The sequence below is a fragment of the Saimiri boliviensis genome, chromosome 11 (genome assembly GCF_048565385.1).
Source record: "Saimiri boliviensis isolate mSaiBol1 chromosome 11, mSaiBol1.pri, whole genome shotgun sequence".
Lineage (NCBI taxonomy): Eukaryota > Metazoa > Chordata > Mammalia > Primates > Cebidae > Saimiri > Saimiri boliviensis.
In genome coordinates this window covers 42,247,064-42,260,909 of record NC_133459.1, presented here as the reverse complement: position 1 = coordinate 42,260,909, position 13,846 = coordinate 42,247,064, and the positions used below count along the sequence as shown (strand labels likewise).

General features: G+C 55.5%; 1 protein-coding gene across 18 annotated transcripts in view; it reads right to left on the bottom strand.

The window, feature by feature from the left end:
- Positions 1-13,846, bottom strand: part of PTPRF (protein tyrosine phosphatase receptor type F) — a 91,973-nt gene that overhangs the window by 69,177 nt on the left and 8,950 nt on the right. For 17 of the 18 annotated variants that reach the window (XM_074380674.1, XM_074380678.1, XM_074380684.1 and 14 more), the window contains exons 3-4: positions 8,691-8,826; positions 111-256 (exon numbers count right to left, since the gene is read on the bottom strand). In XM_074380674.1, the coding sequence (XP_074236775.1) occupies positions 111-256; positions 8,691-8,781 (237 nt within the window). In that variant the 5' untranslated portion in view covers positions 8,782-8,826. Of the gene's footprint in view, positions 1-110; positions 257-8,690; positions 8,827-13,846 lie in introns of those variants that run through there. The other variant, XM_074380688.1, reaches the window with a different exon arrangement.

The following is a 13,846-nucleotide window of genomic DNA, read 5'->3' as shown; positions in this document are numbered from 1 at the left end:
ACAGGACCCAAAGGCCCAGGGGGAGGGAAACTGAAAGGACAGGATGGGGGACCAGACCTCAGAGTGGGCAGACCCTGAGCCCTGCCTACCCCTTCCCACTATGGACGTACCTCAAAGCGCTGGGAGCTGACTTTCTTCCCCTTCTTCATCCATGTGATGCGTGGCTTGGGTTCCCCTGTGGCTTGGCACACGAAGGAGGCTACTCCTCCTGACAGCCCAGTCTGGTCCTCAGGGACTCTAATGAAGACAGGTTTGCCTGGAAGAGATGGAGATGCCACAGCACGATCACTACAGAAATGGCCAGTGAGGCAGGTGGCAGTCATGGGGGCAGAAAGACAGACTTACGAAGAAAACAATGACACCTAACCTGTATGTGGCACTTAGTATGTGCCAGGCACTGTTCGGAGAGTTTCGCATTTATTAACTCTTTTAAGCATATGAGGCGGGTGCTATAACTGTATCTGTTTCTAGAGACCCAGAGAGGTTAAGGGATTTGTCCAATATGACACAGCTGGTAAGTAAGTGGCAGTGCTCAGATCTCAACCCAGGTGTTTTGTTTTAACACAAAAACCTCTCTAGCTCCCTCTGAACAGAGAGGGAGCTAGAGAGCACTGTGACCACTGCACCCTTCTGTTGCCCACCCCCCCATCAATTCCAAGCTCCAGGAAAAAGGCGTCCTGGAGAGCAGCTGGGAAGAGCTCCAGCTCTCTCTGAGAGCTGTCCCTCCCCCTGCTCTCCATCTCGATGATGGCACCGTCATCCACCCTGGGGCTCCAGCCAGGAACCGTGACTCCTCCCTCTCTCCCAGCCCCCACATACCAGCAGCAGTCCCAAAGGCCTAGACAGTCCAGCTCCTAAGTATCTCTGGATGTCTTCCCAGGTGAACACTTTCCTGTAAATCTGCCCCTCCCACCCCTCCCCCACCGACTTGGTTATTGCTTTCTGACAGTTTTCCCAAGGTGTCCACAGGGAGGCAGAGGGAGGAAAAGAAAGATGGGGGCTCAGACACGGCACTGCCGCACCCTCATCACCTTGGTAAACATACCAGGGACAACTCGCACCCTCTATCCCTAAGAATTCCACCACCTAGAGTCACAAACCCAGAGAAACCCAACCCGCTTGCTACCATCTTGTAGCAATAGCTCCTTAATCCTGACAGCTGATCCATTTCCTATTTATCAGGCCAATAAACAACTCCAAAAAGGCTAGTAGTGCCGTGAGAAATGACCTTTCAGACCACCTGTTCGGTGCCCAGGAGCCCAGGCCCAGCCTGGTCCCTGGCACAGAAACATGTGCAATGATGACAGTCCTTTGCCAAGCACTCCCTCTGCACCAGTCTCTTTACCTTTAGTCCTTTATTGCTATTATCCCCAGTTTACAGGCTCAGAGGGGTCAAGTCACTTGTCCAAGGTCACATACCAGTGGGGGACACATCTGGGACCTGAATTCAGGCATGTTTGACTGCAAAACACCTGGTACAAAACAGTTCACACAAGATTGTCGGGGACCTTGTCAAGATCAGGGTCAGTGGAGTGGTGGGGGCCAAAGCCAGACCAAAGAAGGCCAAAGAATGACTGGGAGGCGATGAGGGAAGAGAGGAGAGTACAGGTGACTTACAGCAGGCGGCTGGGAAGGATAAGGCGGGAGGGAGGTTTGTGAATTTTTGTTTCTTTTTTTCTTGAAGACAGATCTGAAAGGCAATGTTTAAATACTGATGGGAACTAGCAGAGAGGGAGAAGGTGCTGATCCAGCTGAGAAGGGATGGAAGATGGGGCAGAGTCTCCCAGGAGAAGAGAGTGTAGGGGAGCAGGGTAGGGAGTGGCAGCTGCAGGTACCAGCAGGGAAAGAACTTTTGAGAATTCCAGGCCCAGGGGCTCTGGGGGTTTTATGTAATTATTATGCAAGTCAGTCATCATCTCCGGGCCTCTCTTTTCCCGTCTGCAAAACAGTGACCCACTATTCCGTCACAGATGGAATGAGAAGTCTGTAAACTGCTCCACATGGTGGGCCTTCCCTGAGGGAAGTATTATCAGTCTTAATACAATTCCAATGAGGTAGGTGGTATTATTATCCCCATTTAAGAGATGGGGAAATAGAGGCTCAGAGGGTGAAATGACTGACAAATCAGAGTGATGTGGGAGTGGAGCCAGGGTTTGAGCCAAGCTTCTAACTCCTAAGCTCACCTCCGGCCTTCCCTGGAGGGAGGCCTTGGGACTGACTGATTATGCTCTTAGAGTGCCTAGGGCAAGGCTCAGGCAGCCAGCTCAGGGAGGCTGTGGGGGCCAGAAAGACAAGGAGACACCACAGAAAGGCCAGAACCCCTGCCCCCCAGCATGCCTTGCCCTTCCCGAGTGCCCTCCTGTGGTCGGGAGGCTCCAGGCTGTCTGCAAAGTTGGCCTCTCAGACAGGACGCTCCCACTCAGGCCCCACCGGGGGGGGGGGGGGGTCTCCTGCCCCTCTTGAAGTCCTCCACAGAGCAGCTCAGGGTTCTCCATCTTCGCTGCCACACCCTAGTCCATATACTACCTTGTTGATGGGCACCCCACTGGCCTCACGCAGGAGCTCCTACCTCCAGGTTTACACCATGCCTCCCATCTGTTCTCTACTCATCGTCCAGAATAAGCTGACAGACTCCCTCAACACCCCACCCTCATCAAAACCCTCCAAAGGCCTCCCAAGTCACTCTTAAAACAAGACTGAACACCTATTACCATAGACCAGGCGTCCCCAAACTTTTTTACACAGGGTGCCAGTTCACTGTCCCTCAGACCGTTGGAGGGCCGCCACATACTGTGCTCCTCTCACTGACCACCAATGAAAGAGGTGCCCCTTCCTGAAGTGCGGCGGGGGGGCCGGATAAATGGCCTCCGCCGTAGTCTGGGGACGCCTGCCGTAGACAAAGCCACCGGGTCTGATGCCGCTGCTCTCCCCAGAGCCCCAGCTTTGGCTCCTCTCAAGCAGCAATGCAGTGTTCCCTGCAGCCACAGGGCCTTTGCATAAGCTGCTGCTTCTGCCAACCTTCACCAAACCCTCTAACTCCATTTACCCTTCTGCTCACCACTTAAATATCACTGCCTCGGAAAACCTCCTCCAGTCCCCCTGCCCCCAACTCATCAGCTCAGTTCCTGGTTTGAAACTCCCCAGTAACTCCTTTGCCTCCCACAGCACTCACTGCTCCCAGCTTGTTAGGTACCAGCTGAGCTTTTATCACTTTCACTCACGGTTTATTATGTACACGTATGAGGTTATTACTTTTTGCACATTTTTGGTTGAGTAATGGCTGCTTCCCCTCCCAGAATATAACCTGGGCAGGGCAGATAGCATGCTTGTCTGGTTTCCTGTCCCAGTGTCTGACCCAGTTTCTGGCACCCAGGGGTGCAGATTTAAAGAAAGACCGAACAGAGGCGCTGAGGAGGCAGAGGACTTCGGCCCCTGCTACACCAGGGGAGAGAAACACCGGAGAGAAGGTGCCCCTCCAGCTCCTGCCAGGACGTGCAGTGGTAGAAACCGGGAGGCTGGAACCTGCTGAACCAGAATGGCCGGGCGAGTGCGCCTGGAGGCGGGGCGGGGCGGGGCCTCCGCTCCACACAAAGAAGCCAGAGGAGACGCTGGGGAGGAGAGCCAGGTGTGGGTCACCGGCGGCCAGGAAGGGGGAGGGCCCGAGAGCCGTGGGAGGCTGGGCTGTGCCCAACGCCTGGGGCTATCGAGGAGGCAGAACAACTCCCCTCCCTTGGAGGCTGGAGGGGAGCCCGTAACCTGCCCGCCCACCCGACAGACTCGGCCAGGCCGGCCCAGTGCAGCCCAGGGGGCCGGGCAGGCAGGCCCCGCCCCTCAACCGGGCCTCGCCCGCAGCTTCCCTCCAATCCACCTCTATCCACAGGACACAGCCCCAGAGACGAGGCGTTGCCCCTTTTGTTCAGCAGAGGATCTTTGGGGAGTACAGATCTGACCACATCTCTCCTCAGCTACCAACAGGCCTGATGTTCCTCTCTAGGCTCCCCTCGGAAATGCGCTCCTCCTAAGCTCTCAGGCTCACTGTTCTTTAGTCTTTTCCTTTTTATTTTTATTTTTTTGAGACGGGGGGGGGGGTCTCAGTTTGTCACCCAGGTTGGAGTGCAGTGGCATGATCTGGGCTCACTGTAACCTCTGCCTCCATCTCCTCTCAAGCAATCCTCCCACCTCAGCCTCCCGAGTGGCTGGTATCACAGGCGCTCACCACTATGCCTGGCTAACTTTTTTGTATTTTTGGTAGAGATAGGGTTTCACCACGTTGCCCAGGCTGGCCTCAAACTCCTGAGCTCAAGTGATCCACGTGCCTTAGCCTTCCAAAGTGCTGGGATTACAGGTGTGAGCCACTACACCCGGCTTTACTCTTTCAACAAGTATTTTTTGAGCACCTACTATAGTACAGGCCCAGCACTGTGCAGAGCACACTGCTTGGACCCCCTACCCAGGCCACCCTGACAGGCCAGGCCCACGGGCTCCTCCCTGCTTTTGTGCATGCCTACCCCAGCCCCTCTCTAATGTACCACCGCACCAAGCTTCTGTAGGAGCCTGCTCTGTGTCTCATGACTGGAGGTGCCGAGGCTTCCCATCCTAGCACTGATCATATCCCAGTGTCAGGTCCCAAGCTACTTTGACTACTCAGCCCAGTGCCTGACTCACACCGGGTGTTCAGTGAGGCTCTGAACACAACTTCTGAGATGGGGTCAACAGATCCTAGAAGTCTAGAAAGTCCCTAGAGCACACCAGGAGGGACTTTCTGTCAGTTACCCACTGCCAACTGGCCTGACACCCCACGAGAGCATGCCCCCTTCTCGACACACACAGTGGTCGTGGGACGCACAGCCCTTTGAACACAGCTCCTACTGGTATGCCCAGCAACATTCTTGGGCCACCAAGCCCATGCAAGGTGAGAGAAAGTGGCCTAAGAAAGAAGTGGAACTGGCTGAAGGAGGGGGCCACATACCACCTAGGGAGGCTGTAGGGGTCCAGCGCCAGGGACAGTCAAACTGGGCCACTGTCAAGGCTCTTCTGTGGCGAGACTGCTATTCTGTGCCTTTCCAGTGGAGTACACATACACACGTACACAGAGAACACGGAGGCAGAGGGCAGACACAAGGCAGTGAGGGCTGGCGAGGGCAGGGCAGGAAGCTTCTAGAGAGGCAGATCTCCCGACTTTGAGCAGCTTAACGAGCTGGGACTCAGTGAGCTCCTGTGACTGCTCCTGGGGCCGCCTGGAGCCCACTCAGAGACAAGCCTGGTTCCCAGGGACAGAGCGAGAGCCCCAGGTCATGGCCTCAGATAAGGGGAGCACACATGAGGTTCCAGGCTCCTGGTCCATGTGACCTCAACTAACCTTTCCAAGTAGGAGTGTTTATCCCCATTGTGCAATAGGAAAACAGGCCCGGAGAAAGAAAGCAACGGAACCTGCTGGAAGTCCTACGGGGAGCAGAGTCTAGATAGCCCCCCCCCCCCATAGAAGGAAGGGGAGAGCACCACAGACCCCATGTGCTCCACAGGCTCTGGGGAGGAGGGAAATGACACAACAGACACACGCCCAGCTCTTCAGGCCTCTGACCACCTACCCCTCGAGCCAGTGGGCAGCCTGCTCTGGGCTCCTAGGATTCTGGGTAACTGGGCCAAAACCAGGGTCTCACTCCCACCCGGTCCTGGGACCCCACCTCTGACCCATGCTATCAGGTTCTCCCCTTGGCTCTCCCATGAAGTCCATAGAGAAGGCCAGGCACATTCCTGCTTCTTCCTCCCAACCCCACTTCATTAGGCAATATTCCTCCCATCAGCGAAGGTCCACTGATCCTCCAGGAAGCCTCCCAACTCCCCTCTTAAGATGCTTCTGCCATGGCCTGTGTCAGTCACCTACCCAGCACAGCCTATGGTCAGTGCTCACAACCCTGTGCCACCACGCTGCAGGTCCTATCTGAAGGCAGGCACCCAACATGCACTTGAGATCAGCAAACCCCTCTGCCCTGGCTCAGGACACCTCTGGCCCCACAACCTCCCTCCTGAGAAGCCACGAAGCCCTGGCTGGGGAAGCTGCGCTGTGGTAGATGCAGCCCCAGTGCATGCCCAGATCTCCACTGGAGCTGCCGTGGCACTGCCGCTAGGGCCTCTGGGCTAACTCTTGGCAGCTGCTTCTCCACCCCCTTCTCTCCGCTCCCCTCAGAGGCCAGGGCCCCCATTCATTTGTCTCGTTAAGAGGCCTATTGAAACACATTTGTCCTCTCCGTGCTTCACTGCCCCAGCAGTCAATTCTCTGGGGTGCCTACCCTACCATCCGCAGCTGCCCTGTCCATGTATGGCCGCTTGCCCCTGGCTAGAAGTCACCCAAGCTCAGCCCGAGCCTGGCCACAGTGCAGGGACAGATCCCAAAGTGTGTGCGGTGTAAGACAGGCCCAGGGGACAGACCCTGGCTCCTGGGGCTCAGTCACCATGACCCCCAGCCCAGGCTCTGTCCCATGGCTCTCTGCCTGGGAGAAAGCCTGAGTCCCCCGAATTCCCACCTGGATGAGGCAGGATTTCAGCTTCTTCAGCTGCTTTCTACCTTCAAGATCTGGTCTTTGGGCTTTGGTTCCTAAGAAGCCAGCACGGAGGTGCTTGACTTTGCTTTAAAAACTGTTCTGCCTTGCCCCTACCAATTCCTACCGAGAACTGGTGAACCACTGAGAGAAGTCAGCAATGGCAGGTGTGTGGGGGGCGGGGACAGCCAGGGATGAGGTTGACAGAGGCTTGATAATGCAGAGCCTAGAGGAGGGTAATGACCCTGAGGGCCGGAGGGAATGAAGCATTCTAACCTGAGGAGTAACGGGATGTTTCACCTTGTGACATGACTCTTCCTTTGGAATGCAGAATGGATTAGGAAGGAAAAGACTGGAGGCAGGGTAACTGTCAGGAGGCTGTTGCACGCAAAAGCCCAAGCAAGAGCTGAGGGTGGCTTGGATGAAGGCGGCAGAGAGAAGTGGATGCATTCCAAAGATATTCAGAAGGTAGAAGCAACGGAACTTGGTGATGGATTCGATGTGGGATACGAAGGAGGGAGGAGGCTGGAGGAGGCCCAGGTTCTGACTTGGGTGACCGGGTGGGTGGTAATGCCTTTCACGGGAGGAGCACGGGAAGACAGCAGGCTGGGGGATGAGTGTGAAGGGTGCAGGTTGGGGTGTGTTGGGTCTGAGGCAGAAGGAAAAGGACAGCTTTTCTACCAGGAAGTGTTATCTGTTGAAGCCCAGCTGGACCATCCTCCTCCCACCCTGGAGCTCCTGTCTGAAGGCCCTGAGAGTGTCCGGGGTCGGGGTGGAGGGCAAGGACAGTACTTATGTCCAAGAGCTACTGACCACACCTGGACAAGCCTTCACCTTCCTGCCAGCTACCGCGGTCACACCTGACAGGGCTTTCTACTCTAACCTGCCCCTGCAGGCTCCAGCCAGGCCTGGAGATCCCCGGCCCCACTTCCCCACGTGATTCCCCACCGGTCTTCTTCCTTGCTCTCACCTGCCCAGCCCTCTCTTTGGCACCTGGTGCTCCCATGACCCTTCTCCTTTCCCTTCTAGCTCCACCTAGGACCCAGCACCTGCGGACAAAGGGCGGGGCCACGCCAGTCCCATCCCACTCCAGAATCACCCCACTCTGAATAATTAATGAGCCATTAGAAGAAAGAGCCCTGGTGGGGCAAGGGGAGAGATCTGTGCCCAGAGATACAGAGGAAAGTTGGGGAGCTCTGTGGCCTGCTGACCCATGGACTGACCCCAGGGTTGGCCCTGGATCACCCCTGGGTTCTGGACAGGCCAGGAACGGCCCCTTCCCCCAGGGACCTTGGCTCCGACCTCGCCCCTCCCCCTCAGCCTGCAGATTGGCTAAATCTGCCCTGTGCCCCGCCTCCCACCAGTAACCAAGCAGTGGTAACCATGGTGACAGGGCGGGCTGAGGCCAGTCTCGGAGTGCCAGGCAGGGGGAAGGGCAGCAGGAAAGGGACCAAAGTTCAGAGTAGAATCTGGATGGGAACAATTCCACCCCACTCCAACACAAACACACACACAGGGGCGTTGCTCGGCTTCCTGCCGGCCAAACACAATCTTCCCCCCATTTCTAGGGCTGAGGAGCTGGGGTTTGGGGGATGCTCCTTTGCCTAGAAGGTCCCCATGAAAGGAGAAGGAGGGGCTCAGAGACTCACACTTGGACCCTGAGGTCCACCCTAGGGGAAGAGCTATTGGTGGTTACTGCTTTTGACCTTCCCTGAACCTATGGACACACCTGGCATCCTGGACACACATCTGCACACATGCCCTGTGTGCCACTCCCCCATTGCCATGCCACCCCCTGGCTGTAGCTCACACTGTGCCTGCAGCACAGATCTGAAACAGTGGACACAGCACACACATGGGCACATCAATCACACAATGACCACATGAATCCAGAACAGGTCTCACCCCAGCCCCAAAAGACAGGGTCATGATTCGACTGCCCCGCTCTGGTGCCTAAAGATGCTCTTAAGTACCCAGGTATTCCTTAGAAAGAGACTCTCCAAGCAGTGGGGCTCTCTAGGACAGAAGGTCTAAAGGGTTTCCGGCCATCCCATCTCTCCCAGTAGCTGGTCTGTCTCCATCCTGGAGTCCTGCTAGGAAGGATGCCACCTTTCAAGCTGGGAGATCTGCACCTTGAGGGGTCAGACTTACTGTCACCATGGGCGCCTGCTACCAAACCAAGCATCACCAGTGCAGGTACAAGGGGCACCATCGTCCTCCCTGGGGCTGGCTCGGGGGCCATCCAGGGCTCTAGCTCCACAGCCAGCCACAGCCCAGGACAATCAACCTGTAACAGAGAGAAGGGCAGAGCCAGTTAGCTAGCAGTCACCAGTGTCCCTAATGCCCACCCCTGCTGCTTCCTGACCCCCACTCATCCTCACTGACCATCGAGAGCCTAGTTCAACAGACGCCCCCACTTGGACTGTGCAACGACCACCTAGACCTTCTGACCCCAGTGGCCAACCACTCAAGCTCCTCATGATTCCCCAACACCCATAAGGACAGCCCAACAGTCACATTGGAGGTAGAAAGAGTGGAGGAGGCCTTCCGGCCATTCTCTAAACCTGAGTAGGGGGCACAGGGAACAGCTGAGACCAGAGGATGTATAGTGTGCTGCATTCCAGACCTTGAGCTCCGACTCAGCCCCAGAAGAGGACAGGGAAACAGGGTCAGAGAGACACTTAGGTGGGACAGAGGACAGAGACAAGACAGAGACAGGGAGCAGTGAGGGGCTAAGCAGACCGACTCTAGAGTCTCCCTGAAAGAAGGCTGTTGCTCCTCCTCTCCCCAGCAGGAGGGAGAAGATGGGAGGCCAGACTCTACAAGCACGCTAAGCACAGGCCTCAGAACACAGGCTTGTTAGCAGAAGACGTGCTCCAGGTATCAGAGGCGTCCAGCCAAAGCCACAGCCCATCAGAGCTTGCCAGGACGTGCTCCTGACAAGCTGCTGCTGCCCTGCCTGGCCACCCTCATCCTACCCAATTCCCATGGCACTTTCCCACTTCACAGAGAAACCACAGGGAGGCCCCTGGTGGCAGGAATGGGGGTGCTGGACCTCAAAATTCAAACCTCACACTTCTTCTGCACTTGCCCCAGAAGCCCGGAGCTGAACAAGTATAGGGAGGATGGAGTGTGAACCTCAAGGACCGGTATTTGAGGCAGAAAGCTATGCACAGGGAAGACCGAGTAGCGTCTGGGACTGGCTGAATGCCTCTAGGCCTTTACTCCCAAGGCTCCCGGCATGGAGTGCCTGCAGGCACCTGGGTGAAGCCTCTAGCGTGGCTCCCACTGTACATGGGAGATACGCTGCTATTGCTCCCCAGCCCCACTGGTGAGCTCCCCAGGGTCTCTCTCCCATACCCCTCACCTGGGGCACCAGGGGATGTATGGAAGTGCCCACAAGTTCTGCTCACATCATGCTCTGGGCAGAGGGGTGAGACGTGGTCAATCTCTCACGAATGCTCCGAAGACACAACAGAGCACAACAGGAAGTACATGATGGTAAGCATGCCTTGGGGCCCCGCAGTGACACCCATGGACTTTGGTGGGGGAACTGTGATCAGACCCAGCTGACTGCAATGGTAAGAGAATTTGCAAGGTGATAGGGTAGGTGAACAGGAAGAGTAGGGCTCAAAGGTGGCTCTGGTCCTTTCTGAAATTTGAACCCTTGTCTCAACTGAGATAATCAAAGGTCATGAGGTCAGAGGGCAGCAGGTGAGCGAAGGTGTTGGACAGAGCAGGTAGGACTTCAAAGTGGAATGGGGCCAAACACAAAGGGAAAGGCGGGGGAGTTGTCCCCTATCCCAGGATCTCACCAAAAATCTGAGTCAGGAGCTGAACACCAAAGTAAGAACGTTGAAGGGGCATGAGAGGTGTCCAGCCCCATTTACACCAAGCTGGGGGGGGGTCTGCTCCATGATCCCAGAGCTGAGGTGGCTGAGACCACATGACTCCTACAAGGCCATGTTGGGATGGAGGTCATACATCGCTAAGGCCCTGTCTGGGCTTGCGCTATGGTGCCACATGCAGCCAACAATAGAGCACCTTCCCAGCGGACATGAGGTGGTGGACTATGGGTGGCTCTTCCTCGCGGGGCCTGTGAGCACATCTGGTATCCCATGCCAGGCCAGATCATCATGGGGGTATTGTCCCCTGATGGACCATCCTGTAGCCCCTGGTTGAGATACCTGAGTTCATATAATATAGCCCCTGGTTGAGATACCCGAGTTCATATAATATAATAGTATTACAACAAAGGACAGGGTACGGTGGCCTCGTACCGGCATCATGAGGTATAACAATATAATAGTCACAGAAGTTAACTCCCAGGAACAAGCATTCCAAGCACGTAACCCCCACCAGGCAGGCTTCATAGGGATACAGGCCCCCAGCACAACCATATTTCCCTGCACAGTCATCACAGGATACAGCTCCCCAGTACAATGAACAGAGGCTTAATTCCCTGTAGCCGCCCTGGTACAGTAATCATAGCAATGTAACTCCCAGGTGCAGACATCATGGAGATGCAGCCGTGTGGTCTAGACATCACGTGGTGTACACAGAGGGCACCAACATCATGGAGTGTAGCTGCCTGCGAAGGACATTACAGGGGTGCACCTCCCTGTACGTTATCACAGAGGTGTAACTTGCTGCTACAGACATCATGATGGAGGCAGAGCCCCCAGTATAGCCATCATAGGCGTATAACTCCCAGAGTAGACATCCATGTGGTACAGGCTTGGATGAGAGTCTGGCAATGGGTGTTAGAGAACTTGGGCCTCAGGTAACCCTTCCCCCAACCGGGGGCCTCCAGGAAACCCCTGTGTATCAGGGGTGCTCAGGACACTGTTCAGATCTAGAAAGCCGGACAGAGAGCTTCTGCCAGTGGTCCATGATGGACACAGGACACAGATGTCCAGGGAGATGGGGAAACACAAGGGACATACACAAACACATTCTCAGGCAACTACTCTGGCAACCACACAGTGGCATCAGCCAGGGCCTCTCCCTCACCAGCTCCTGGCGAGAGCAAGCTGCCTCTCCCCTCCGAGACTCTGGGCATAGAGCCTGTCCTGGTGTCAGGCGGTTCAGGCCACTCCCAGCTCCAGGACCTCACTCGTCAGAGCAGAGCAGCCCTTGGCTCCCAAGGCCTGGCCTCAAGTCTAGACCTTATCCCTACACCGGCCCCCAGAGTCTCAGAGTCACCAGCAGGGAGAAGGTGGGAGAGGCACAGGGCTGCTGTTAGCCCGGCTGCAGTTGCAAGGTTTAGCACCTTGTGAATCCATGCCAACAGTGTTCACAGCAGAGCACCCACTTCACAGCATGGCTGGGTGAGCCTGGGCTTTCATCAACCAAGATAAAAACAAGGCCGGAGCACTTGGGCGCTCAACCTCGTCTCTGAATTGTGCCGTGGACCGTCGGTTCTGCCAAGCTGACATACTTGGGCAGGAACACAATTATGTACCATATGATATTACAGAATATAATTGGACACAATTTTTCCCACATTCAGAATGGTTTTAATATATCCTTCTCCTTTGCTACGTCAGTGTAAAGCTGCCAACTGCCCTTTCTTGGGAAGAACTGTCCTTTATTCTCAAATTTTGTCCTTGGTGTTAAAATGTTCTTTCTGGTATGAAATGATGGGGATAGCAGATAGCAGTTGTTTTTTTATAATGTCTTTACCTGGCAAAATAAAAAATTGCCAACCTTACGTCTGGCCCTTGAGTACTTTTGGAAATCGTACCGGTTTGTGAAACCAAAGAGCCTGGGAATCACTGCTTTGAGGGAAAAGGAAGCAGCAGGCACTAGACCAAGCCACAGCGTTCGCATGTGAACATCACAGACTATTCATGTCATAAAAAACAGGAGCCGCGTCACCTCCATGCAGCCCACCCTAACCACCCTGTCAGCCTCTGTGGGGGCCCAAGGAACCAAGAGACGCCAACGATGGGGGGGTTCCCCTGGAGAACAGCTGGGATCATTCCTGAGTCCTCTTCATAAATACGCAAACACAGATTGATTTGTTTTCCTTGGTCATGCATTATTATTCACAAATATTAATTAGTCTCCAAATACCACCTGTTCCTGCAGCCTCCCCCACCTCGCCCCCCCAGACCAGGTCCCTGCGGCCCAGAAATGGACAGGAGCAGAAGGAGGGGTATCCAGGGCCCCACAGAGCAGACGGCCAAGAGGAAAGGCCAGCGCTTGAGCAACGGGAAGCGCCTGTCGGCAGGGAGAGCTCAGAGCCGTTCATCGTTTAACCAGTGGGCAGCTAACCGAGCCCTTTTGTCATGTCCTGGACAGTTCACCGCGTGGCACTGCAGCAGCAGCCGCGGAGGCGGAAACAGGCCTTGTTATACTTGGGAAGGGAAAACCAACATGCTTCCAGCTCTCACCAAACCAACCACTGGATGATGACAGGAATAAATCACAGTGTCAGCCAGGACCCCTAACCCAGGGAAGGAGGGGCCTGTGGGGAAGAGGGCGAGGCCGCCTTCACTCCTCCAGCCAGTTGGCCAGAATCTGTGAGCACAGCCAGGAACAGCCCGCCCTCCCACAGCTGGTGTCAGGGCTCCCACCAGCTGGACTGAGTCCCACCCTGTTGTAGCTCTCAGCTTCTCCATCTCCCTGAGGAGTGGAGGGGGAGATTTGGCAGGGGAGATGAGGAGGAGCATCACAGAGACTGGGAGGTGGCAGAGTCAGCAGGAGCCTAGCTCTGGGGGCAGAAGACCAAAGGGGACCAGCGGAGGTATCTTCCTGCAGCTGTAACCTCTAAGCCTCCAGGCCCCTTCCCCTGGGGCTGGGGTCCCCCTTGGATTAATGTTCCCCAACTGTGCTGCCTCAAGGCCTCTGTACTTGTTGTTCTCTCCACGGGAAAAAATGCTCTTCTCCTGCCCCCACCGCTCACTCAGAACTCAGCTCAAGTGGCTCATCACTGTCCATTTTCCCCACTGACCCTCCTCAGTTTGCCAGGTTTGCACAGTATAGTGAAAGCAGCAAGAGGATGTAGACCAGAGGTTCTCCATTCAGGGTAATTTTGCCCCCATGGGACATTACAAACGAGTGGAGACATTTTTGATTATCAAGACTGGGGAAAGCGGGGAGATGCTACTGGCATCTAGTGGGAAGAAACCAGGGATGCTGCCAGATACCCTACAGTGACAGGCCAGGCTGCACTATAAGGGGTTATCGGATCCAAAATGTCACCAGTGCTGAGGCTGAGAAACCCGAACAGAGACAAGATCCTTTGCCAGTTGAGACTACAGCCTGACCTGGCCCTTGCCCCAGAACCCAATCCCCTATGG